Genomic DNA, 27,808 nt, shown 5'->3' on the forward strand with positions numbered 1-27,808 from the left:
GGAACAAGAGATAGAAGAGGGAGGTGAATAAGGGTGAAAAAGGGAGAGAGAGAGAGGGGAAAAAGCCTTTTGACGTCATTTACAGTTTGGTGTCAAGGAGCTAGCTGGTTGTGTGCGTCTGGGTTGTTTACTGGTGCTCATAGTGATTGATTTCAGCCCTGGGTTTATTTCGCCGCAGTGTCCACCATTTCTCTTTGAAATCAGAGATAGCACACAGACTTCACAAGCTAATGCACTATTCACGGCAGGTAAACACGGTGGTGAGGCAAACATTGCAAAATGGAGGATAACAAAGAGATGAAAAGCCTGTTTTTTTTACCAATACACACCTGCTCTCTGCATAGATGTTTTAGTTCTTTCAGAGGTTTCATATGTGGCACAAAGATGCCTGTTTATGGTAAATAACAAATAATAGATGAACCTCAAAACAAACCGATACATTAAATGCTAACCACACAATTAAATCGAACCAGATTTAACGTTTTATCTACACATTGAAGTGTTATGTAGCAACTAATACATGTAGTGTTATGGACATGTTGAAGTTCATACTGCATATAACATATAAGCATCTAAATGATATGTACGGGTTCGTTTTGTTTTACTCAGCTAAATTCTGTCTCTGATTGTCTCAACTCATGCATTTCACATAGGGAGGTTGAACAGCTGAAATGTTTATCACGGACAGAGCCAAGCCGAACTCATTAAAGGTCCATAGACTGTTCCGAAGGCAGTGGTGTCGCAAGCTATTTTCGTCCACTCAATCATCTCTCCTTCTCCGTTGCAGCTTTTGACAGATTAATCAGTCTCATCACGAGATTCAGCATTCTTTAAAACGTAGCACTTCTGGAACAATCTGTGATATTCTTATTGTGTCTCTCCTGCTCAGTGCTCCTATGACATTGCTAAAGGACGGCTCACGATGTCATACGGTTCTCTGGTTTCACCACATTGTGCTGACAATGGGCTGCCAAACCACATTTGGTGGGTCACCCCTGCCTGCACGATTCCACCCCATCCCCCAATGTCTGAGCAAAAGTTATTACCTGCCATTCTTGTGGTTTGTGATCTTTAATCTCCAAAAACAGCACAAAAAAAAAGCGCAGCCCGTGGATGAAATAGTCGCCTGTGGGCATATGAAAGCTATCAGGTTCTGCCTGCTCTCCACGGCCGTGTCCTTGACTCTAGCGCCATTTTTTTTTTGCCGAATTGCCATTTTGATGGGCTCAACTGCAAAACAAGATGCCGGCGAGGACGGTTCCCTTCATCAAAGTTCGAAAGTCACCCTGGCTAGTGAGAGAGACTCTCTCGGATGAATAAATAATGACGATAATTTGTCTGTCGAGGCCAATGCCCACCCGAGAAGCTTTCTGTGGTCTTTCAGCAGACAGACGACCTGAGTTTTTACCCTTTACTCTCCAGCCAAAGGGACGAGTACAGAGTAACACTCAGTACCATGGCCTTTTACCGTCTAACATGGCGGCTTCCTGAATCCTACCTCAAAAGCAAGCAAACAGTATTTTAAAGCTTCAACAAATACGTGTCTTTGGGGATTGTGCTGCGTTATTGAGTGTTTTTTTAAAAACAATTTCTACTGATCCTGCCTTCATATGTCCTTCACGAAACTCCAAAATAGACACACAAAGGCCCACACAGCCTGAGGACTTTGCCTCTATTGCCATGCACCACTTGAGCCTGCAGTGTGCAGGAGCAGATTTCGTCTCGATGCGTAATCAATTCACACCCGTCCGCACCACAGTGGGTTGGTGACACGAGCGCTGGGTCGACCACGCTGAGCTTCCGTGTCTCCTGTGTGCACCAAAAGCCAATTAGCTCGGCTGTGAACGACAGTAATTTGTTGATTTATGCATGGCCTTGAATATTTTAAAAGGAAATGAAATAATAAATATATATCCCGATGGAATAACATATTTTATTCATACTGTTTTATCTATTGTCATTTTCATAATTCTCTTATGCCTTCTGTGTGCATGCTGCAGAGATGATAAACTAATAGGCTCAGGTCTCGCAGGGAAGTCAACCCATCAAAACTGTATCTCAGTTGATTTAAGGAGTGCTTCTCTCACTGAAAGCATTTAGACACAATAGACTCTATTGAATAGAGGCACCTACGGTAAGTGAGATGTATGTTTTTTTTTGTAATCTAGTTTAATAAATGCAATGCTCGAAACATTCCTAAAAACTAGTCAGCGTGAAGACAGCTTTGCATATAATTGTGTAGTTACGCAATGTTTATCTGAGGTCACTTACAGGACAACTCTTTCTTTCTTTCTATCTGGGACAAAAAAACGCATTCCACCAGTCAAGCAACAGCAGAGAGAAATACCTGTGAAGGGTTACTCAAGTTTTTTTTTCTAGTGTCCACACATCCACCCACCTGTTTCCTTGTGCGATGAGAAACTCACCGAAGGTCTTTTCCAACTCCTGCATGAGGATTATCCGATTTAAGTCGCCTCTTGAAATATTGACAGCTTTATGCTCCGATTTACCTTCAGTAGACTGCAGGGCTGAGTCATAGAGACGGTGTCCTTACCAACAGATGTCCTTATCGACAGTGTACTCTTGGCAAGACCCCATTATATTTTTTATGTTTCTATTTGAGCCATTTCACACTGGTTAGAGCCAGTGCAACGACATTTCACTTAAATAAGACTAAAAAAGGCCATAAAACCTGATTCTGATTCTGATAAATGTCAAATTCTGACAATATGGTGGAACACAAGAAGTGGTTTTATCATGTTCCTGTGTCACGCCAGTGCTGAGCCCTGCTCCTACCACGCCCCCTGATTCAACTCACCTGACTCAGTCACCTTCCCAGTCCCCTGATTGCCTGCACCTGTCACTCTCTCCACTATTTAAACTCCTCACTCTCTCCACTCCATATAAACTCCTCACTTCCCTGTCAGGCCTCGTTTCAAAAGGACTAATTCCAGAAGCTTCAATCTCTGGACTATTCCACTTCCTGCGATCATTCCCGTCTCCTTCCCCGACTTCCAGGTCACTCTATCTCTCCGCGTTCTCTCCCCAGCTCACGTGTTTTCGTGCTTTGTTTTCCTAGTACGCATGATTACTCAGTTTTTTCTTCGTTTGCTCTTAAACTCCTGAGCATTCTGTGTTTTTGAACAGTGCACTTCTGAGCTTTGTGCTAGTGGACAATATCTTCTGAGCGTTAATTACCAGTTTACTTTCGTGTTCTCCCCGTTATTTCCCCTGTTCCCCCGTGCTGGCGGTTTCCAATAAACTCTGTCCACTCACGTCTCTGTGTCACCTGAAGTTCCGTGACATCATGTCAGTTACATGGAACACTTCTAAGCTCCTGCTTCTTACCCTGACTTGTTCAAGATTAGCATGGTTCGTTTCAGCATAAGGTTAAGGTCAAGCATATGTCGTTAATTGTCATGGTTATCATCATTTGTGACATTTACGCTATTAAAATAGCTCAGTTAAAAATGTTAGATTTTTCATTTGATATTATTCCTTTAAAACCTTTTTTTCAATCTTCAGCAGATAGTTATAGGAGTCGAGGATACACCTGTATGTTTCTAGAGCTGTGACAAAAGGCTTTCACCAAGAAGAGAAGTGACAACGGAGACAACAACCGGAGATGAAAACAGACTGTTGACATCTCAACTCTTTGTTATATGTAGTCGATTTTATTTTCCCGTAACAACACAAATATGGATTCATAAAAATTTGCAGTAGGCTTTGTCAACAGAGTTCAAACAATCACTTATTGAAAAATAATCTCTCGTCACTTTTTTTCTTCAATTTTGTACATCTTGATTGCTCTGACCCCAGTCATCAGTCTTCACAGATCAGATAAATATTCAGTATTTCCACCCGGAGACGTCGCAGGTGAGTCGTCCACGTATTCCATTGGCTGTTGCTAAAGGCCCTCCTATTGATCCGAAGATCCATGGATGGGAGCCCCAAATCCCTCAGGTTTTCCCTCGGGGGCGATCCCATCATTCCCGTTCTCCCAGTATGGATTCTGTTACGGAGCTGCAGTGGTTTATAATTACAGGTGGTCTATAGTCAGGAATTGGTTTGGTTGGAGAACCCCCACAATTGGTCAATGTAATTACTGTATTATGGAGTTAAAAACTGCGCTCTAAAGCAGTTAACATGTGCCCTGCTAGTCGTTGGCGATGGTATTATCTGTTTTATATTGCCTTTATTTTGCTCCTCGATGAGTGTTGCCTGTGTGTGTGTGTGTGTGTGTGTGTGTGTGTAGCTCCAGGTTAATGGTCAGGCTTTATGCAGTGAGGCTCCTCTGCTGCTCCGGTGAGGGCGTTCTGTGTCTGGGCCTTCTCTGGTGGGTAATAGAAGTGCTTGGTCCATAGACCTGGTTGTCAATAGACAAACAAAACTCCCTCTCACAATAACCTGGAGAGGAGGCAGGATACGAGCCCAAAGGTTTAAGCTTAGTTCTACCGCCCAGGTAGAGACGTCTTTTGTGGAGCCAGTGCTTGAAGCGTCGCGGCTTCTTTTTCCAGCGCCACGGGCACACAGCTGGCCCCTCTGGGAGAGCCTGTGATCCTGCAGAGAGAAGCCATGAGAGAGAGAGAGAGAGAGAGAGAGAGCGTGAAAGAGAGGGAGAGAGGGCCAACACATTCAGCCAAAATTCTCCCCATTCCCCCTCTTCTCTGTGTAGGGATGATCGCAGGCAAGTCTGGCCACAAGCTCCCGGCTCTCTGGAAAAGGCGAGGGAAGCCAGCAGAACAAGCGATGTGACGCAGAAGCGTTGGACATTGGCTGGGGAAGGAGAGGGCGGCTGCTGGAGTGGGAGGAGGAGGAGGGGGGGTCACGTCCCCTCTTCATCATAAGCAGTCTCGGCACAGCGCCACCTGTCCCCGGCGGAAATCCCTGCAGGGGCAGACGCGGCGGTACTTGGGGCTGAGGCCGGCGCAGCTGAAGAGCAGCGGATCCTTCTGCAGGCCGCACTCGCGCCGCTGCACGGAGAACGCCGGGAAGATGTGGTTCATCTCGGACTCCACAGCCTCGCACTGCACCTCCAGCCTGAGAGACAGATGGAGGGAGGTGGGGGAAGAGGAAGAGGAAGGAAGGAAGGAAGGAGGGGGAAAGAGATAGAGAGAGAGAGAGGTGGGGAAAGAGCCAGGGAGAGACATAGACAGAGGGAAGGAAGGAGAGGAGAGAGGGAGAGAAAGATGGAAGGAGGAAAAAGACAGAAAGAGGAGTGAGGGAAGGAGGAGAGAGAGAGGGAGGAAGAGAGAGAGGGAGAGAGAGAGGGAGGGAGGGAGAGAGGGAGAGAGAGATCAGTCTGTCAGCTCCATGAAGCCTCTCACCATTGTCATGTATGACATGTCACGGCTCAGTGCCTTAGCGGTTAGCCTGTGAGTCTCCTCTGCAGTGATGCTCCAGACCTTCACTGCAGCACTCCCACGCACCAGCACACTGCATGCACCACGCATGTGCAAGTACACACTGACTGTGCTGTACATGCATTACTACGGTGGCCAACGAGGACAAATGAGCTACAACTTAAGAAAAAACACATACAAATAGACAAAACACAAGCTAATTAGAAAAACATCTATGTCAATTTGAAAACACATGTGAAGCATTTAGGAAATGTGTGCAAATACACAAACATGCTGCAAATACACACAACACAACCAAATAGGGCTACAAAACAAACAAACAGCAAACAAACAAACTTTAACTCTGATATTATTCACATATAATAATCCCAGGGTCCTATTTGCTACCATTAATATTAACATCATCATCATCTTCATCATCTTCACTCAGGGCCTTGGCGGATGCCTCTGGCCTGTGAAGAATTTCTGGCCTTTTTTTAGTTTGACCTGCATAGTATTTCTTTTTTATTAATGATCACCTGCGCCCATCAAACTAATCTCATTTTACGCAGCCTCAGGCTTATCATAGGGGAACTCCAATAAATAGTTTTGGAAACGTGCGTAGAAAAGTAAACAACTTTTCAAGTCTTCATAAAACGCCGTTATCAGGAAATGCAGCCCTGACTATTTGATCCCTCATCACACCCTGCGTGCACTAGACACCTCTTTCACACCAGCTTAACCCCATCCTGTGCTTAATCACATCAAACCTATTTTCTCTCTCCCACTTAATAGAGTCAGTTTCTCATATGAAAACTACAACCTGCTCGCTCAATCAGGCTGTTTACACCTGGCATTAAAATGCAGTTTTTGGTCATTGGATTGCAATCGGATAGTGCCTGACCACATGAAGGTACAGGTGAGTGTAAATACCCCCAAGACGCATTGAGAACAGATTGTGATCCGATCAGCCAAACCTCTTCCAAGGTGGTCAGGGACACATTGTGATCACACTAAACACAAGTGTTAACACAATTGCGTTGTCAATCCACATACAATAACTACGTGGGTGGAAATACGTAATCGAACACGACTGTTCCAAACCAGCGAGGTAACAACAAAGCAAGCAAACACAATAACCCAGCTTTACAGATGACTACCAACTTCTTCTATTGTTTTTCTTATTTGTTTGTTGTTTTTTTGGACCCGTGCTTATGAGAGGAGGATATGGGGTGAGCTGGACACAGCGATTTGCTCTCAATCGAGTCTCATTGTGGACACTGGAGTCACATATTAATACTAGGTGTAAATGTAATCAGGTTAAAATCACATCTAGATCCATTCTGGATAAGCGATGCATTTTAATACTAATTGTAAACAGCCTAAATATCATGTCCTCTTGGCTCCTGAAACAAGTTTTGGACTCTTAAGTCCCTGTATTCTCCTTATTATTAACGACCCTTTGTCCTCAGGGTTCAATCCTGTCTCAAACATACAGTAGTTAATCCTCTCCTTAAAAACCCAAGCATGAGCCAACATTTCCAAACAATTTTCAACCGATTTCTATATCAAAAGTCCTTGAAAAAGTTTTTCTTTCTCAGCCGCTCATCATATGCCTTCCCCTGTCCTGGCCTCTCTTCAGTGGTTTACAGTATAAAAGCAAATTGAGTTTAAGGTTGTACTGTTCGTTTCCAAGGCCTGTAATGGGTCAGTCCCATAGACAGTAAAAGAGGTTTAGCCCCCTCGTATGGTCCCTCTCTCTCTCTCTTTTCTCTCGGGTCGAAAATCCAGCTGTTCCACTCTGCGCTCCCCCTGGAGGCCTGGAGAACTTCTGTTGTGTGAACTGGATATGCAGCATTTTTCTGTTTCTGTTTTTCAGGGTTTGTGAGTTTCTGTGTTTGCTGTTGGGATGTATTTGTTATGGGCCGCTGTAGCACGTTGGCCCTATTTGTTGTGTTGTGTGTATTTGCAGCGCGTTCATTTATTTGGCTGTGTTGTGTGTGTTTGCAGCATGTTTGTGTATTTGATTGTGTTGTGTGTATTTGCAGAACATTTCCTAAATGCCGTGCATGTGTTTTCAAATTAACATAGATGTTTTCTTAATTTGCTTGTGTTTTGCCTATTTGCATATGGTTTCTTAAGTTGTAGCACGTTTATCGGCCATCGTATGATTGTCCAAAAAAACAATCCCTTCCACATCCGTACAGTAAGAATGAAAGAAATGGGGGAAAGCAAGATCAGGGAGAGTATAATGACAGGAGGAAAATTAATGTTTGAGGTTTAAAGAGGGGAAATAAGGGTGCTTAACAGAGAGAACGAATGGAAGATAAGGTTTCAAAACAGCGAGAAGTTCAAAAGAGAAAGACTGATAGGAAGGGAGGGAGGGAGGTGGGGGAAACTGCAGGAATGCTGTCAGGCTGCCGCGGCAACACTGAGGCTGTCACTATCAATGAAAGGCCAAATGCTGACAGGCTTTTCTGTGGCAGGGCGCTCTCTTAGCCTCCCTCTCGGGAGCGTGGCAGCTAGCTTCTAACTCCTGCCCCCACAGCCTCCAGCACAACACTGCTGATGTGCAAAGGGCAAAGGTCACAAGGTGCAGGCATGCATCAGTGGCTGTGTGTGTGTGTGTGTGTGTGTGTAAAATAGCAGGGACCTGTGTGCATGGATAAATATGCATGTGGTCCAAAGACTGTATGTGTGAGTTTTCTGCATTCAGTCTGTTCAAATGTGAGTTATGTAGGTGTATACATACGTATAAGACATATTTCTGTCTCATCAATGACCTGGTCAGTGATGAAGTGTCTGTGTGTGCAAACATATGTGCACATACCGAGTCTGTGCTGACCTCTGTGTGTGTGTGTGTGTGTGTCAGTGTGTGTAAGCACACACCGGCGTACGCATGTGTCTGCGCTGACTGACCTGACGAGGGCCTCCTTGTTGTTGACGAAGCGGAAGAACGCCGGCTCGCACACCAGGTCCGCCCCGCGGCACGCGTCCACGCAGGACTGGCCCTCGGCCGACTCCAGCAGCCTCAGGGCGCTCAGCGGCGGCCAGCAGGAGGGCGCGCTGCCGTTGGCGGCCCAGCCCAGGAGCGTGGAGTTGGGCAGCCGCACAAAGGGGTTCCCCTGCCACGCCCGGGAGCCATTGGCCGGAGGGAAGGGAGCTTCGGGGATGCAGAACTCCTAAAAAGGAGAAAGGGAGAGAGATAGAGTAGAAGTGTGTGTGTGTGTGTGTGAGAAGAGATAAAAAGAAAGAGAGAGCAAATGAGAGAAAGGGGAATAGTGTGTGTGTGTGTGTGTGTGTGTGTGTGTGTGTGTGTGTGTGTGTGTGTGCGTGTGTGAGAGAGAGAAGAAAATAGAAAAAAAAGCATTCTTTCTACCTCATGAAACACTAGCCTACAACTGAGGCAAACCCTGTTCTGGACGCAAGGCGCTCAGGAGAGTCAAATTAACGACTCTTAACCAAAGCACACAAAGGGCAGAGCACGTCCAAACCAGGGGTCGGTCATCTAAGCAGAGTTAATGTTAATTGGGAGACCGAGACATAAATGAAGGAAAGTTGGATGATAGATGACTGGATCTCTTTAATGACACAGTTGATTGTTCCTTATTTCCCCCATTAAAAGCGGGCCTTTAATGACACAGTTTATTATTCGCCACGACTTCCTTTAGCACTCCTACTTCCATTAAATGGAGATCAAGAGCCATGCTGTGAAATTAATCACATTTCCCCCCACCGCCTTGATTAAATTCCTCTTATATTTTGACACGAAATGCGGCACGGTAACTGAGTCCAGGGTTTCCGTCACGTTAATAAAAAATGCTCACAATGACACAAAAGAAATTATCTTTCCTCTGTCTTTGCCACGGCTGCCGTATCCGGTTTTGATTAGTCACGGAGCTCAGCTGGGAAATAAGAGCATGAAGGGAGAGGGAGAGAGCCTGACCTGGGATCAGGGGGAACACGGCGATATGAAAACACACACGGTGAGCCCAGATTTGTCTGGGGCTCAAGCTGCTCAGGGGGTCTGTGGCGTTCGCTTCACCCGAGACAGACTGGCAGTGATGAAACTGGTTTAATATGAACTCCAAAGCTCTGTATTCTAGAGACAGACCGACAGTGATGAAACTGGTTTTACATGAACTCCAGAGCTCTGTATTCTAAAGACAGACCGACAGTGATGAAACTGGTTTAACATGAACTCCAGAGCTCTGTATTCTAGAGAGGACCGACAGTGATGAAACTGGTTTAACATGAACTCCAGAGCTCTGTATTCTAGAGACAGACCTACAGTGATGAAACTGGTTTAACATGAACTCCAGAGCTCTGTATTCTAGAGAGGCGCTGAATGGAGTGATGGACAGCTGCCGGTGTCAACCCAGAGAAGGTGAAGAGGAACAACGAGACCAAAAACACCAGCCTTTCCATCTTCTCTCAGTCCTATATTCTTCCTCTTTCTTTCCCTTCTCTTCTCACCCATCCCTCTTCCTTCTCTCCTCCTACCCCGCCCCCCCCCCCCCCTTCATAATTCCCATAATCCTCTGGTGCGGCTGTCGATAATGAGAAGTTGTGAGCTAATCAATCACCCGCTGCAGCAGCCGTCTCTGGGGCCCAGAGGAGCGTGGGGGTTTCATGTCAGACGCACGCTGGGATCACTGTGTGTGCTTGTATGAATGTGTGTGTGTGTGTGTGTGTCACTGTGTGTGACTGTGATTGAGTGAGAGAGCCTGAGTTGTGAGTGTGTTTGTGTGTGTTTGAGAGAGAGAGGGAGAGCCTGAGTTGTGAGTGTGTTTGTGTGTGTGTGTGGGAGAAAGAGGGAGAGCCTGAGTTGTGTTTGTGACTATGTGCGTGTGAGAGAGAGAGCCTGAAATGTGTGTGTGGGTGTGTGTGTGAGAGAGAGAGAGCCTGAGTTGTGTGTGTGTGTGTGCAGTCACCCACCTGATGTTGGATGTAGGCGTGAACTCTTTCCAGCATCCCCTCACATGTGTACTCATATGGCAAGTAGGGTTCCACCTGTTTATACACACACACACACACACACACACACACACACACACACACACACAAACACACATACACAAATACAAACATACATACTCAAACCAATTAACTTCAGCATTTTAATGACACTGGCATAAATATGTTCCTTTGTCATAATGCCATCATTTTCGTGTCATCGTTTTTGCATATCTCATTATTCTCCGTAATTGCAATCAAAAGGCTTTTTTCCCCATTACTCATAACAAGACAAATATGCTAATTACGTGCCACGCGCTAATTGCCCTTTTTTTGCTTCTCTTCTACAGGACTGAACTGCTGAGTCGATGAATCAACTTTTTATTTTCTCTCTGAAGCAGTAAATTATCTCACACCTAAATTGAATCTGTGACATTGTGGCTCTGTGATTAGATTGATTGGGCGCATGCGGTCTTTGTAAACAGCTCCTGCTCTTTTGAAATGTCTCTATAATGACGAGGGTGCAGACTCCGTCGGCGCTTTTTGAAGCTTCGCATGAGCGAAGCCCTAATCAACACAAGCTAAAGAAAACAGTTAAAAAGGTATTCTTAATCACAAGCCCTGGAACAGAGGAAAACAAACCAAAGTGTCTTATTATGGTGTGAGATTCACACTTAGCTTTTAGGCTATGACTTAATTATGTGAAGCCAGTTGAAAAAGAATGCACACAATCATTATGGTTATATAAATGATTTGTTCCAATTTGACAGATGAACTGTGCTGTACTGAAGCTCATATTCCTCAAATACATCATTCCCTCAGTCCATTTTTAAACTGAATAAAATAAAAACACAATTTCACATTTTAATCAAGTGAGCTTACAACTGACAGGTAAAATATTTCATAAGGCTTTAATTGAATCAATCCTATACAAATGCAAATGCACGTGTGTGTGTGTGTGTGTGTTTTAGCGCAAGGTGAAAATCCACTCGGCCATAGCCGTGTCCTACCGACCCCATGGCAAAGAGACCCTGTGACCCTGTGACCCCAGCACCGCAGGCAGCACAAGTCATGGCCGTCACAAACAGCCCGTCATAAAAAAAAAAAAACCTCCCCGGTTTCCTTGGAAGAGCATACAAGCGATAAAATGATCACGAGCGCACGGTAAAGCACATGACTAGTGGGCAGCCTGGACACGGAGGTGCTCTCTCTCGGGCAGCTGTTACACAGCATGCGAAGGCACCAATACAGGGAACTGTTAAAAGGCAGCACACACAGAACTCTGGAGGGGGGAGGGAGGCAATATTCTGGGAACAGAGTGGAAGAGATGAAGATTACATGAAAAGAGAGGAGAAGAAATGACTGGCAAAGAGCAGTGGCAGGGGATGAGAGGGTAACATGGCCCGGAGGTGATGGGGGAGGAGAGGAGAAGAAAGGACTGCAAGAGGCGATGGGGGCGGAGAGGAGAAGAAAGGACTGCAGGAGGCGATGGGGGCGGAGAGGAGAAGAAAGGACTGCAGGAGGTGATGGGGAGGAGAGGGCTCCTATGCTGTATGGCAGATTGTCAGGACTAGGAGGGAGTCTGTGGATCTGCCTGTGTGAGGATGAGGTGAACTGGGAGGGGAAGGGGGCAGGAGAGAGGGCCGCTGGGAGGGGAGAGACAGAGAGGAGGAGGAGGTGTCCACCAGCTGAGATTTCAGATTGCCTCGGTCTGCATGACTGAGCAGAAGATGTGTCCCCATCCACAGGGTGTGTGTGCGTGTGAGGGCATAGTCTACAGATGTACATCTCAGTGTGTGTGAGTGTATGTCTATAGTTGTACATCTCAGTGTGTGTGAGTGATTGTCTATAGTTGTACATATCTGTGTGTGTGAGTGTATGTCTATAGTTGTACATCTCAGTGTGTGTGAGTGATTGTCTATAGTTGTACATATCTGTGTGTGTGAGTGTATGTCTATAGTTGTACATCTCAGTGTGTGTGAGTGAATGTCTATAATGGTACATCTCGGTGTGTGTGAGTGAATGTCTATAGTTGTACATATCTGTGTGTGTGAGTGTATGTCTATAGTTGTACATATCTGTGTGTGAGTGTATGTCTATAGTTGTACATCTCAGTGTGTGTGAGTGATTGTCTATAATTGTACATCTCGGTGTGTGTGAGGCAATGTCTATAGATGTACATATGTGTGTGTGTGGGCGTGTCAGTGTGTCTATAGCTGTACTTTTTTCTGTGCAGTGTGATTGTGTGTGTGTGTGTGTGTGATTGTGCATGTGGATGAGTGGTGTGAAGTGTGTGTGTGTATATGTGCATGAAAGAATGTACGTATTTGTGTGTGAACAATTGCACATGCGTGATGCATGCAGTGTGCTGGTGCGTGGGAGTGCTGCAGTGAAGGATGAGTTGTAGTCTGGAGCATCACTGCAGAGGAGACTCACAGGCTAACCGCTAAGGCACTGAGCCGTGACATGTCATACATGACAATGGTGAGAGGCTTCATGGAGCTGACAGACTGATCTTTCTCTCCCTCCCTCTCTCTCTCTCTCCCTCCCTCCCTCTCTCTCTCCCTCTCTCTCTTCCTCCCTCTCTCTCTCTCCTCCTTCCCTCACTCCTCTTTCTGTCTTTTTCCTCCTTCCATCTTTCTCTCCTCTCTCCTTCCTTCCCTCTGTCTATGTCTCTCTCTGGCTCTTTCCCCACCTCTCTCTCTCTCTCTCTCTCTCTCTCTCTCTCTCTCCTCCATCCCCCACTCCCCACCTCTCACTCACATTTCTTCTCTCTCTCATTCTCTCTCTCATCCCCTGCATGCCAACCTTTATAAAAAAAACTGTTTTGAAAGTGCAAGTATTAACAAACCTATATATAACCACCGGCATTCTGCTATACCCTTTAGAAAGATGTCAATATGTACTTTTCAGCTCAATAAATTCCACTTATCAAAACATAGAACTGCCATAAGCTGAAACTTCATGAATTCATCTAAAGTCTGACCTTCTTTCTTGACCTTTTCTGCCTGCCTTTGTGTTAGGATATAGAGATGCACTCGCAGATAAACACGGATGTTACTCGACTGTAATGGAAAATGTCAAGGTCAAAGCTTGCAGTGCAGTCGGTGCCTGTCTGGTTCCTGTGTACCCCACATTAGCTTCTGTCCAGACTGACCTTCAAGTCCTTAATACTCAGGAGGTTGAGCCTCTCCATTCCATTAGTGACCCCTCTCCCACACTGCTACACACGCTAGCCCCCTGCATGCTAACGTGTCGATTTGGCTAGGGACCCGCACGCCTGTAGTCCATTACAACCAACTAGCTCCATGAGCCTTCCAATCAATGTCTATTTTCTGCACCTGGCAGGTAGCTATAACCGCCAGACCCGGAAATCGATTGATCCTCCCCATGTCCCCCCTCCCCCGGGGAATGCTGAGAAGCGAGTGGGGTCCGCTTAATGAATGCCTTCCACCTTCTCCGTGCTTCATGCCTTGCCTCCGACACCCCTGATCAAAGCTGCCTCTCACGGGCACGTCTGGAGGCGAGGAGGGTTCTAACTCTGGCTCCCCACTGTAGGGGACTGGGGGCCGCCACTTCATCATACTGGCTCTCTGATGTGCTCAGTCAGGTACTGGTGCGTTAACACGGATGAGTCCAGTAGGAATGTTCTCCTGGAGAACACGGAACTTCTCTCGCAGCACGTGTATGGCCAGACACACAGGACACAGAAGTCTGATTTCAGGTGTCACTTGATGCTTTGTGTACCGATAATGTTCTGTATTCAGACATTGTAGCAATGCGCTCGCATTAATAGGAGATATGTTGTTGCATTGTTTTCATGCATTTAGAGCTGCATCTCCATTTGAACAATCTGGAGTCTGCCTCTACCTACCTACCCCCCCCCCCTTCTAAAAATATTGATCCCAAAGTGCTATATATGCTATCAATCGGCACAAACTCTGCAACAGTAATCTGCGACCACTAAGAATGTCATTATTATATTGTTTTGGTTAAATCAACTGTAAAGATATTGTAAAAAAAAGACAGACTTTTGAGCTCTGAACATTGTAGAATCAGGTGTTGGCTACATGTTGGTGATTAAAGCAGGGGCGGAGATCCCCTTTCATTGTAGGGGGGGACAATACATGGTCAAATTTCAGAGAGTAATTCCGGGGGGGGGGGGGGGGGGACATGAAAAAATTGCTTTCACGAGAGCTAGCATAAACTGCTAAATACCAAATTCTCTTATCACATTTACAAACAGAAATTCGAAGTCATTTTAGAATTCTCTAAACAGCATTAAATGTACTAACACGAAATATCTATTCACAGACAAATAATGTCCAAAGTTCAAGAGAACTTGATGCTCAAAATAAGTTATAAATCAGCCCGACAGGGAATCGAACTAGCAACCTTCTGATTTCTATATGACTTCTCTACCTCCTGTACCGCTGTCGCCTCATGCTACAACACCAGCATAGTTTATTCACGTTAGAAAAAGATGACATTAATTTACCTTCAGTTAATTTAACTAATCTGGAGAGGCACTGAGATGTAGACCTACTTTTATTAACTAGCATGAACCTGCCCCTGACAGGACAGTGTCCTAGACTGTCTAGCTAGCTATCGTAACGGTGTTAATTACCGGCATGCGTGTGTTATCGGCAAACGTTTACGTTGTCATGCCAATCCATTATTAAACTTATGTATACTTGTGCATATCGATTGGAACTTCGTAAATTGAGTTTAGAAAAAAACTTCTTCTTTACATATTCTTACTGCGTTCGAGAATGAGGTAAATCTCTTTACATATCGTGTATCATAGCGGCAGCGGCAGGGGACAGAGGAGGAAACAGTCTCACAATCTGACCGTATGCAGGCTACTGGGCTGGGCTGATTAACTAAAACACGGAGCTGCCGGTAGCCCCGCCCGTTGGAAACAGCATGTGAACCAAACCACTTTGAGGAATAGGTGGAACATGATTTTTCAACACTTAAAAAAAACACATTATTTTACGTCTATAATTAGCACCGCTTGTGTCGGCGTATTTTTATTTCATATTACTATATTAAAAAAAATGATTTGTTTTGTTTCCAATGATTGTTGGGGGGGGGACGTCCCCCCCGGGATCTCCGGGATCTCCGCCTATGGATTAAAGCATCCATCAGTTTCATGTAATGTGGTAAAATAGCTATAAGTTTGGTTTCTTTTGAAAGTCAGTGGCCTACATTATGCAAGATTAGCCTGGTAATTCAGTTCTGTCTAGTTTCTAATTATTTACGTGTTATTATTTAAGTAAGAACAATTGATAGTTCTTCACGCAAATAGAACTTCAGTTTCAGGTGTTGCTTAGCAACATTTTACTTGCGGACTTCAATTTACAATGAATTTCCATTACGTTGAGTGAACTGACTACTTGTGGAATGATATGAAAGATGTCAATTAGAAGCACAAAACCCATTGCCAATGGCAGCTGTAAGTCATTTTTTGCAGTGGTCAATAAGAAGACCTCCGAATTTTGTGGTGGCCCATTCGACTCATTGGAACTTTTCGCAATACTCTGAGGAGTCGTTTAATAATATCAAATTATTTACGTATCATTATTTAATATCTTTGCTTACCTGAGACCTCATGATCTCCCTGACTGAAGACTCAAACTCATCTGAATTGTTGAAATCCACCGTAATGACATGAGGCGGACCGATGTACTGTTCCGCATAGGGGTGTTGTGAGGAGACCTGCGTCACGAAAAATCACCTCAGTCATACAGCACATAAGCACAGTGGCTGAATTATTAAAAAAAAAACATTTAGGGGGTTGGTAGTCTACCTTGTCTGTTCATGATTACGCATTAACCAACATGCATTATTAGCCTTAATCCACAAGGAATAGTATTTACAACGGGAGTGTTTTTTGTCACTATATTTCCAGGGGGGACCGGATCCCCCTGTGACTCATCATTGTGGTGTGACAGGACCCTGACACGTACCTCTCTGGATGTGGGCTTTCCTCTGAAGAACTCGTGGTTGAGGGAACTGTGGGGCGGGTGGAATTTGGGCTGCAGGAAGACGCAGCCGTTGGCGATGGCCTCCAGAGGGGCCGGGCCCTCGTAGGGGAACCCAAACCCAATGAAGAGCTGTCGGAGGAGGAGACGCGTACGGGAGTTAGAGCAATCTCGGCAAAAAACTGCATTGTTAAACAAGTGTTAGGTGACTTTTTTGCTGAATACGAGTTCCTTTGTCAGCACTTTTCTTGACAGGGATTTGTATTTCTTTTCTAAATCTAGTCCACCAGGAGTTGACCAAATATATTCACTGCAATTGTGTGCACCCTTTTTCTCCTCCCCATATTCCCGGACTTCCACCAGGTCGCTGGCTGACACAGACAGACCAATTACATTTCTGTGCATATGTTTCAGAGGGTAAGTGTTGAGGTGGAGGTGTCGTCCTACCTTGGCTCTGCGCAGGAGGGTCTGGAGCTCGTGCTGCGGCAGCAGGCCGTGGTTCTTGACGAACGCCGGCACCTCCGGGGGCCGCTGCGTCTCGTAGTACACCGTGCCGTGCACCTCCATGTAGCGGTGCAGGATCTGCAGGAACCGCTCCTTCCCCTGTGAGGATATAAAGTGGTGAGTGTCAGCGGCGGGGATGCCAAGGTTGGCTGCGGCTCCTGACAGTCCTTCAAAGGGGGTAAAGGGGTACAGGCTTTAAAACAACACTGCCATGACGGGTCCCTTCGGACCCTTTAGCCGGTCCTGGCCTGCACTGTGAATATGAATAGGATGAATATGAATATATGATGCCGGGCTCAAATCTTTATTTTGGCAAGGTTTCTTCAGCCTCGGCACCCCTGGTGCCCCTTATGACAGGAGAGTAACAAGGTAACAAGGGAGCATACCAACAAAGAGTTGGCAGGTTCCGGCAGCTGTGGAGTGGCCTTCACCCCCCCACCCCCCCCATTCCCAATGGTACTCTGCTTTGGCACCGTGCTCGGCTTCTGTGTTTTAATGGACTCTATTAAAATACACGCCGGGAGAGGGAGCCGAAAGTTTTCCGGGGACTTTTCTCTGGGTCCCTGATAGACACCGGAGGCAGCGAGGATTAAAAAGTGCAGCTGTACAACTGGGCATGTGTCTGGATTTACCCACGAGGGGATCAGCAAGAGAGAAGGGGTAGAAATAGAGGAGGAGAGAGATGTGTGAGAGAGAAAGAGACTTAGAGAGGGAGAGAGAGTGAGAGAGAGATGAAGAAGGACATGGCAAGAGTTGCAGGATTGGGAGTTTGGAAAAGCCTTCCCACTTCACATTCTCATAACGGGATTTTGGAGCATCAGAGCAGCCAAAAAAATTACAGCAGAGTCCCGTCAGGGGATACACGCTAATGCTAACACTAATCCCTGCGGAGAGAAGTTTGGTAATTCAGCCAGCTCTGAAAAGTACTACTGGAGCTAAACTGACAGGAGAAATGGGTTAAGCAGCAGAGAAAAGTGCTGTGCTCTGACTTTAACTAAAAAATGGAAACCTTTGGGCTCGCTGTTGCAACAGTTTTTCCCGTGGTTAACTATGTATGCCACTTTAGGCCAAAAACACTTCCCACCTTCTGTAGAACTCGGAGAAGGTCAGCGATGCTGAAAGCCGATGATCTTGACTTTTCCACTTATGAGACCGAAAATGTTTTTTTTTTTTTTGTGAGAGAGATGAGATCTATGGGTTCAATCCTGACAGGTGAAAGTTCCTTTGAAGAAGTAAAAAAAAAGCTCCTCTGTCTGTATCTCTCCCTCTGGCTCTCTCTTCCTCTCTCTGTGAGAGCGTAAGGTCTCACTATTGACTTCCCCCACGCTGTTAAGCGGCTTATTCTCACTCCATTGTGTGGCCTGTGGCTGTAATTGGAGGCTGTGGGATCGATCGCTTCCTCTGTGAGGATTTTCCGAGCCAATTAGGAGATTACCTCCCGCGTTAAGTGCGGAAGACAGAGGGAATTAGAGCCCAAACAGAAATGTTACCCTGGAGAGGGAGCCTGTTGCCGTCTTCACCTTGTCGTCACGCCACAGACACCCAGCCATGGCAATGCCGGCGACCGGACTACCGATCAGAGGCACACATTAGCGCTCTAATACTCAGACTCTTCAGCACATTGCAGCTAATCAATTCTAATCGCGTCGGGCATATTATGACGGCTTTGCTCTGCTGCCTCCAACAACCCCCCCTGGCTCTCGCCGAGCGCAGCCACTCGCGGACCTTAATGGGGCCACGTCTAAGAGGCAATTTGGGCTCGAGCGCGTCAAACCTGGATATATCACGGCTGGATATAATGAGCCTAAACAACGAGGAGCCGTGTTTTGTAAGAGGTCCAGGCGGAGCAGGCCAGACACTTCCGCTTTCATTTTTCGAGAGGCTTATTTCAGCTCCCTTTGGCCGCAGGGGCTTCAGAGGCAACTAAACAAGGCAGATGTGGGCCTGCCGTGAGGCATTACTTTCATGTCAAAGATCGGGGGGCACCTGAGAGAGAGAAAGAGAGTGAGAGAGAAAGAGAGAGACAGAGAGAGAGAAAGAGAGAGGGAGAGAGAGGAAGAGAGAGGGAGAGAGAGGGAGGAAGAGAGAGAGGGGGAGAGAGGGGCTTAGCCAAGAGAGAGAGAGAAAGAGAGGGAGGGAGGGAGAGAAAGAAAGAGAGAGAGGGAGGGAGGGAGAGAGGGGCTTAGCCAAGAGAGAGAGAGAGAAAGGGAGGGAGGGAGAGAAAGAGAGAGAGAGAGGGAGGGAGGGAGGGAGAGCGGGGCTCCGCCAACACTGTGCCTGTGTGAAGCGCAGCCCGGATTTGGAGGCTCATCAGAACGTTTATGGTGTGTTGACAGAGGCGACGACACCAGCGGGCCCTCTGGCTATGGAGCGCAGGTGTGTGTGTGTGTGTGTGTGTGTGTGTGTGTGTGTGTGTGTGTGTGTGTGTGAAAAAAAAGATGTGCATGAGCCCTTCACAGACAAACAGGCACAGCCCTCCCATTCAAACACACGCACACGCACACACTCCTGCTGTGTGATCGGCTTTTAAAAAAAGATGTGAGACAGTGTGAGTCAGGAGGCAGCCACGGTTCAAACTGTGAATGACAGACTCAAATGTGTGCACACTCACACAACCACAAAATAATCACACAAACAAGCACACACTCAAACCCAAACACACACACACACCACCTGTTGTCTGATAAGTTCAAGGAGAAAAAACGGCAGAGCCAGCCACGGTTAAAATCGTAAATGAGATAACTCTGTGGACCTGTACACACACACACACACACACACACACACACACACACACACACACACACACACACACACACACACACACACACACACACACACACACAGTCACCCACACATTCCCACACACACTCACAGTCACCAACACACACTTGGATCAGTACTGGAGCCAAACACACACTCCTCCTGCCAGCCTGTTTGACCTATAACCCCACTGCAGGGGGTCACATTATGAAGACTGCAGGTGCCTGTGCTGCACCTCTGAGGCAGAGAGAGAGAGAGAGAGAGAGGGAGGAATACAGAATAAGAGAGAGAGAGAGAGAGAGATCGAGGAATACAGAATAAGAGAGAGAGAGAGAGAGGGAGGAATACAGAATAAGAGAGAGAGAGAGAGAGAGATGAATACAGAATAAGAGAGAGAGAGAGAGAGAGAGAGGGGAGGAATACAGAATAAGAGAGAGAGAGAGAGAGGGATGAATACAGAATAAGAGAGAGAGAGAGAGAGGGGGAGGAATACAGAATAAGAGAGAGAGAGAGAGGAGTACAGAATAAGATAGAGAGAGAAAGGGAGGAATACAGAAGAAGAGAGAGAGAGAGAGGGAGGAGTACAGCAAAGAAGTAGAGAAGACAAAAGGAAATAATAGACTCATAACTGGAGTGGGCGGGGCTATGTGGGATTGCAGGTGCTTGATCTGTACCTCTGGGGAGAGAGGTGGGGGGGGGGGGAGTACAGCAAAGAAGTGATAGAGAGATATTCACAAGGGGGGCTGATACTGAAATGGCATTAAGTAAGAGACAGGTTTATAGGAGAGTGGCAATATTAGCTGGGGTAAAATGCCAGAAAGGGGCAAAATATGAATTCTAATTAAGGAGATGAAAATTCCAATGCAGTTCTGCCCTCTGGCATGCTTTTCAAGTGCCCTTGGGGGCAATGTCGCCGCATGTGCCACCCCTCCAGACATTTGTGTCATTTCCCCCCTTCGAACAAGATGGCAAGTAGGGGCACTTGCGTCACCACCATCATCCGGACTGAACAGCGTTATTATTTATGATCGAGAGAGAGCTTAGAGAGCTGTAATTACAGAGCCCAAGGCTGGTGGGTGGTCTGGAAATGCAAAAGGCCCTTCTTAAAAGCCAGTGAACATCTGCTGTGCACATCCAAAAGCACACCGTTGCATCTGGAGAGCGGCGCCGTGTGAATCGATCTCGCCTGAACTTCCTCGGAGAGAAAGGGTGAAAGGTGAAAGGGTGGAGAGTTCAAGGAACGCCTGAGGAAGGGTTCAGAGAAACCGCTTCGTGGAGGAGACTCACGTTGTTTTTGTGTCAGGAAAATGACGGCTCTGAGTTGACCAGGATGAAGCACTAAAAAGCGTTCCATTTGTTTACCTTTCTTTACTTTTATTTATTCTTTATGTCTTTCTTCTGTGATCATTTTGGGGTCATTTTGGGAGACTCCTTCGGTAAACTTTGTGGTAAACTGTCAGTCCAGTGAGTGGGAGCATTTTTTTTTTTTTTAAGTTCCCGCAGAAAAAGATCAAAATACAAAACGATAAGAAGTTTCCCAAAATCACACGCTCACTTTTTGCCCACAGTTTCATCAGCGCTCTGAGGATTAGCGATCAAATGATTCCTGCCTTTGTTTCATTGACTTATCACTGCACTCCACATTAGCATGTGTATCGAGATGCTGTTTCAATGAGGACTCGCGAGCGATGTTCTGCTGATACGAGGCTTAGCGGAGCTAATTATGAGATTGCAATCATGCGATGTGATTAGCAGAGGCTTATGGTTCGCACAGCTTCTCATGCTCATGATGCGATGAAAGCAGAGCAGAAGACGCATGGTTTTCTGCAGACGTGGCATGCGCCGCACTGCTGCGTAGCGGCTCTCATGCGTTTATGACGGAACCCTGTGTTATCGGGCGAGATGGCCGTGATGTACTTGTTAAAGTGGGATGAGATGAGTGCGGATAGGAGTGAGTGAGTGAGTGTGAGTGAGGCGGGTGTACAGAGGGAGAGATCTTACCTGGAGCTGGACCCCCATCCATCAAACCCAGGGAGGAGATGACCATGAGAAGGAGGAGAGAGAGGGGGGGGGGGGGGGGGGGGGTGAGAGAGAGGGAGAGGTGTGAGAAGAGGAGGGAAGAGAAGACAGTAGCAGAGAAAAAGAAGAAAAGAAGACAATAGGAGAGGAGAGAAGAGAAGACGAGAGAAGAGACAACAAACCAGTCAAGTCATTATCCACTACAAATGATCCAGAACGCGGCGGCGCGTCTGGTGTTCAACCAACCGAAGAGGGCACACGTCACCCCGCTACTCATTGACCTCCACTGGCTGCCTGTAGCTGCTCGCATTAAGTTCAAGTCACTTATGCTTGCCTACAGAGTGCTTGATGGTTCTGCTCCCACCTACCTAAATGCTCTTGTAAGGGCAAATGTTACACCCAGGATGCTGCGCTCTTCTAGTGAGCGTCGTTTGGCACTGCCGTCTGTGCAAGCACGGCAGTCCAGACTATTCTCATTTGTAGTTCCACGTTGGTGGAATGAGCTGCCCAGCACTACCAGAGCAGGGGCGTCCCTCTCTACCTTTAAGAAGCTTTTGAAGACCCAACTCTTCAGAGAGCACTTCCCGTCCTAACTGGCACTTCGACTAGTGCGTAACTTGCAATTACAGCAGTTACACTTCTGCACTCTTTCTTTCTTTTTATTTCATTTTGTTATATTTCTAATGTAAAGTAGTATTTATTTATTGTTACACCAGGTTCTATTGCTCGTAGCTTGAATATTCTCTCCCTTGTACGTCGCTTTGGACAAAAGCGTCTGCTAAATGGCTAAATGTAAATGTAAATTATCCTAGAATGCCTGCCATGCAATCAACACCTCTCATGTAACATGTTTGTGCCCCCCTTTTGTGAAAACACCCTTTTCCTTCACACACTGCACTCACACACATCACTCCGCTGGCCCAGATGCCACTCCACCCTGCATTCTCTTTGTCACTCGTTTGTCCGTTTGACATTATGAGCACAAACATAGACACAGCGAGGGAACAGGGCAGACATCTTCAAACCTCCCTGTCTTTCTCTCTACCTCAGTTTCTCTCTCTCTCTTTCTCTCACTCACTCTCTTTATCTCTCTCGCTACATAAGTCTCTCTCTCCCTGTCTGCCTCCCCTTCTCTTTGTCTGCATGTCTCTCTCTCTCTCTCTCTCTCCCTCTCCCTCTCTCTCTCTCTCTCTCTTTCTCTCTCCCTGTCTGCCTCCCCTTCTCTTTGTCTGCATGTCTCTCTCTCTCTCTCTCTCTCTCTCCCTCTCTCTCTCTCTCTCTCCCTCTCTCCCTATCTCTCCCCCTCTCGCTGTCTCACTCTTATGCAACATCTCAGCCTCATCAAATATTCCTCGGAAGAACGCATCCCTCTGCTAGGGCCTATTGGCTGTAAGTGAGAAGGGGCCCATTCAGTCTCATACACACGGGCCTCTGCAGGCCTCACTCCAGAGGAATGGGATCTGCTCTCCATCTCTATCTCTCTCCCTCTCTCTCCCTCCCTCCCTCCCTCTCTCTCCCTCTCTCTCTCCCTCTCTCTTCAGTCAGAGAGCTCTGTGCTTCGGGGACTGCTGCGTTACAAGCAATTCAGTGCAGTTGAGAGCCCAGGACCTCTTCGTGCTACACTGATTGTTTTTTTTTTGGTTGTTGACTGGGGAGACTAATGTGTGCTCATGCTCTGCTCGTGTTCAGCAAATGGGCCTGATGGCTTATTCACATCTGGGCTGGGGAGTGTGGAGGAGCTGTGGCTGAAGTGGGGGCTCTGGGGAAGAGCACGGTGGGATGAGTAGAATTATACTACATTAGAATCCATCTGACACTACACAGACAGTTTTTCTCCGCAGTCCTTTTCTATGAAGTATTTTTTTTTTGTTGGATTATTTGATAATTCTATATAATTAATTATAATTATATAATTATATTATAATTATAATTTGCCTATTCTTTCATGTATCAATACAACATGTGATGATGTTTACCCAAGCAAACTCATGAAACAATCATACAAATACAACATTTAGCAATGTATTCAAGCTTATCTCGCGCCATACAGAAACAATTGTTTAACTGCGCAGCACTCTATGTATTGCCAACTTAAAATCTTCTGAAACTACTCACAGAACTCCAAAGCAAACATAATGTCACGTTGTGTTAAGTTTATTCACATTTGTGCTGATTTATTAATTCAGTCACAACAAAAGAAATGTTTCAAAGTGCTTTAACAAAATAACGCTGCATCTATCTAAGAACGCAAGGAGGCACACAGTGCATCTAATGTTCCGCTAGTTGCTATGGACACTCTGGTCTGATCAACACCACAGGCGAGGGTCCATCTGAAGTGCTCTTACCTTCCACATGCTGACCTCCTTGCCGTAGACCACCGCCATGTTGCGCACCTTATTCAGCTGGATGCTGCGCTTCTCGGTGCTGTTCAGCTCCTCCGTCACAAAGCCCATGAAGGAGTTGTCCGGAGTGTGGGCTACAGAAAAGAGCCAGAGGGACGGCGGGAGTGAGAGAGGCGGTGGAGAGATGACTCACGGAGAGTTTTTATGCATCCATCTCTGTGTTACAAACGGCGGTCAAGGGTGTTGTAAGTGTAGCCTGTGAGACATTATATCTCCTCATTTTCGTAATCTATAGTCTGTTTGATCTATGTTTCCATGGTAATGGGAGCCAAATGTCACGAAGAGTGATTTTCGACAGGAAAGGGGGGGACAGAGAGGAGAGAATGGTATGATTGAGCGAACAGGCTGTCTGGCATCTCTGGCCTGAATGAATAGACTCTGTCCCTGCCACCTCGGTTATTAAGAGATCCAGGCCTGTCGAAGTCGGTATTTCCGTGACACACAGGTCCCCCTGGTGCCCGGCTCATGTCACATCAGTCAAGGCAGCCGATACTGAGGGAGGACCCCGCCAGGGGCAGGCACAGCTTGTCAGGTAGCACAGGCTGACATCAACCGCTAACAGAGTCGAGCTGATGGTTTCATAACTTTAAGTATGGATTTATTGCACCAAGTAAAGTATGAAGTGCCTATAAATTCTTTATGCTGAAGCCGGATTATATGGATTAGAGACCTTGTAGTTCAGTGCAATTTCGTTTGGTCGTATGCTAAAGAAGACTCACCTTAAATGTCTCAGATCAGAAAAGCATAGCAAGTTAATGAGTTATTTAAGCTAAGTTAGCTAAGTTAACACAGCTTAGCGGACACTGTAGCAATACCACTCCTAGATGGTTTCTGCCGTCTGTACTGGTGCTATCTTAAGGGACTAGTCACACATGACTCCAGATAAGCATGCCCACTCTGTGAACTGTGATATGCTCCAGGCTCTTTATTTGAGACAGCATGATGCAGTCTTATTATCCGGAACATTGACCTTGACCGGGAACCGTTATGGGGAAGTGGCTGGAAGATGGATGGCCACTCACGGAACATGGTCATGTACTGCCGGGAGTTGAGGTTCCAGTAGCCCCAGTTGGTCCTGTAGCCGTGGAGGGTGGCGTACTCCTCGTGGTTGTAGGCGGGCTCCGTGCCAAACGTGTCAATCACGCGGATATGGCATCTGAAAGAGGACGGAGGGAGGCAGTAGTCTCTTCAGTTTGTTGAATTCCAGAGGTTGGTTGTTTAACATGTGTAACTTGTTTACAAAATAAAAATAAATGGTATAAGTATGTTATGGTATGGTATAAGTAACATATACCATATATTTTTCAATTATCTGTCAAACGCGCTGATAACTGATGCTAACAAGCTAGTCCTGTAGAAGCAGTCAATCATTAAAAATGCACTGTGAATTTCAAAACACACTGACACACAAACTCACACACACGCACCAGACACACAAACTCACACACATATACACACTGACACACAATCGCACAAACTCAATCAAACACACACACACACACACCACTGACACACAAACGTACATACTGTATGTGTGTGCATGCACACATAGAAACACACACACCTTCCTCTCTAAGTAAATAAAGGCTTTGCATTGCAGTCAGCTGATTAAGTCAGTTTGACCCCGGACCTCGCTGAATAAACAGCTGCGTCTCCCGCAAGACTAACGAAGCCCAGCTGAGGTGCAACATGAAAGAGGCGCTATGCAGATGAGGCTCAGCGCAAAAGCCTTTTAAAAACCAACATGAAAAAAAAAACACTTTGAAAGTTCCTATCTCCAATGGAAGTTGTATTTTTAGAGAAGGAAAAAAAAACACATTCCAGGAAAAATATGCTTTTTAAAAAACAGCTCTATCTTGCTTTCAGACTGCAAGGTGATGTATCAAAGTCAACAAACACAGGGTATAGAAAAGAGGGGAAAAAAGCGAAGACTAGCAGCTCTTTTTATCTGTGCTCCGTGTCTTTGTGCTGTGGAAACACTTTGATTGAGCAGAGCAGACGGAAAGGTCGAGGGTCAATATCAGCTCCGGCATTTGCCCTTACAGTCAGTGGGAGATCAAAGCCGAGCGTCGTTACGGGCGTTTAGTGAGAAGACAATGGTCGCGATCCTTCTGTGTCGAGAAGAAAACAGCTATCTTCTCCTCTGGCGTTCTGCTGCTATTACTAGCAGCTGCAGGTTACGGATCAGAACTACTGAGAGTGGGGGGGGGGGGGGCGGCCCGTAAAACACCGGGCTAAGGATGATGGAGCCAATGATGGAAAGTAATCGTATTTCACAAAGTTGGAATGGAAGTCGTGAAAAGGTCAGGAAGACTGTTGCCAGATAATGGATACGCCGATGCATCCTCTCATCCACTTCCAATGAAATGAAATGTTTACGTTTGAAATGTGTTTATGGAAATCCACACACAATTCTGAGGAATATCCACAGCAGGTTTTCCAGATAAACAAAGTGAGAGAGATAGGTGCATATAAAGCACAAATGTTCCAAGGATATTATATACGTATATTATATTCATTATATACATTACGTATCTCCAGACTTCAGTTCAAACACATCTGCAAAAAAAAGACATGCACGCAACACAAACACACGTATATGTACACAAATAAATGAGAGAATTACACGCACAGCACACACATATTAAATCTAAGGACAACACAAACACACACACACACATACAGAAGCACACATGACACACATGTTCGCCCTGCACTGAGCCTCAGTCGCGTGCCTCTTCCACGGTAAATCCTGCCACTTTGTCGGCTCAGGCGCCGGGTATTAGAGCCGCAACAGGGAGGCAGCTAATCCACACACTCCCATCACACACACACTCCCTCACACACACACACTCCCTCACACACACACACACACACACACACACACACACCCTCCCACACACACACACTCCCCCCCACACACACACACATACACTCCCATCACACACACACTCCCTCACACACACACACACACACACACACACACACACCCTCCCACACACACACACTCCCTCCCACACACACACATACACTCCACTCACACACACACTCCCTCACACACACACACACACACACACACTCCCCCCCCACACACACCCAACGCTGATCCTCTCTCCCTCTCCCCCGTGAGGATGAGCTGGCTCTGGGTACAGCGTGTTAAGCGAGAGGGGGGCCGCCCCGCCACTGATGGTCTTTTATCAGCTCCCCCCCTGACGGGCTGATGGGTAATGAGGGAGTGGTGCCGTCAGCTCCGTGCACTGCATGTGGAGACTGCTGGAGACGCCATAGCAACCAGAGTGTAGCGACCTACACAGAGCAGTACTACAGGGGCACCATCAGGACCATCAGGACCATCAGCTGGGGACCAATGGCATCAGCATTAGAGGGTTCTGGTGCCAAGCTGGGCAAAATGGACAGGGCAGTGTGTGGTCCCACTTTATATTTATGTAGGTAATAAATAATACGATTTATTTATAGTTAGTACATATTATTGAATTTTTACAAACACTCAATATCTGGTATATCTTGGTACATCAATACTAGAAAGTACACTGGACTCATGAATTAAGTACGTTTTAAGTACTAGAACTTGATAACATTTCTAATTTAAATCTAACTTTAATCTACAGTGTCTCCAAATACTTTTCTACCCATAAAGCTTTGTGTTTGGAACATTCCGGAGAGTGATTTTTCTGTATTTTTTCACAAATCACTTGATTCCATCAGACATATGGGTAAAGGTTAAACCCTCTTGTGTTGCCATAGCCACCGAAAGGAACCTTTGATTGGCGACATCACCGGAGCGACCTCAAAAGCCTTCTTTCAGGAGGAAGAGCAA

The 27,808-nt window shown here is 46.3% G+C and overlaps 1 protein-coding gene across 2 annotated transcripts in view; it reads right to left on the reverse strand.

Annotated features, from left to right (window-relative positions):
• Positions 1-3,654: 3,654 nt before the first annotated feature.
• Positions 3,655-27,808, reverse strand: part of LOC105900199 (alpha-1,6-mannosylglycoprotein 6-beta-N-acetylglucosaminyltransferase B) — a 123,968-nt gene continuing 99,814 nt past the window's right edge. For both annotated transcript variants that reach the window (XM_031563617.1, XM_031563616.1), the window contains 9 exons: positions 24,993-25,126; positions 23,914-24,044; positions 21,551-21,556; positions 16,733-16,888; positions 16,271-16,417; positions 15,903-16,019; positions 10,281-10,355; positions 8,262-8,524; positions 3,655-5,040 (listed from right to left, as the gene is read on the reverse strand). In XM_031563617.1, coding sequence (XP_031419477.1) covers positions 4,842-5,040; positions 8,262-8,524; positions 10,281-10,355; positions 15,903-16,019; positions 16,271-16,417; positions 16,733-16,888; positions 21,551-21,556; positions 23,914-24,044; positions 24,993-25,126 — 1,228 coding nt within the window. In that variant the 3' untranslated portion in view covers positions 3,655-4,841. The remainder of the gene's footprint in view (positions 5,041-8,261; positions 8,525-10,280; positions 10,356-15,902; positions 16,020-16,270; positions 16,418-16,732; positions 16,889-21,550; positions 21,557-23,913; positions 24,045-24,992; positions 25,127-27,808) is intronic.

This window comes from Clupea harengus, chromosome 26 (assembly GCF_900700415.2).
Source record: "Clupea harengus chromosome 26, Ch_v2.0.2, whole genome shotgun sequence".
In the NCBI taxonomy this organism is placed as follows: domain Eukaryota; kingdom Metazoa; phylum Chordata; class Actinopteri; order Clupeiformes; family Clupeidae; genus Clupea; species Clupea harengus.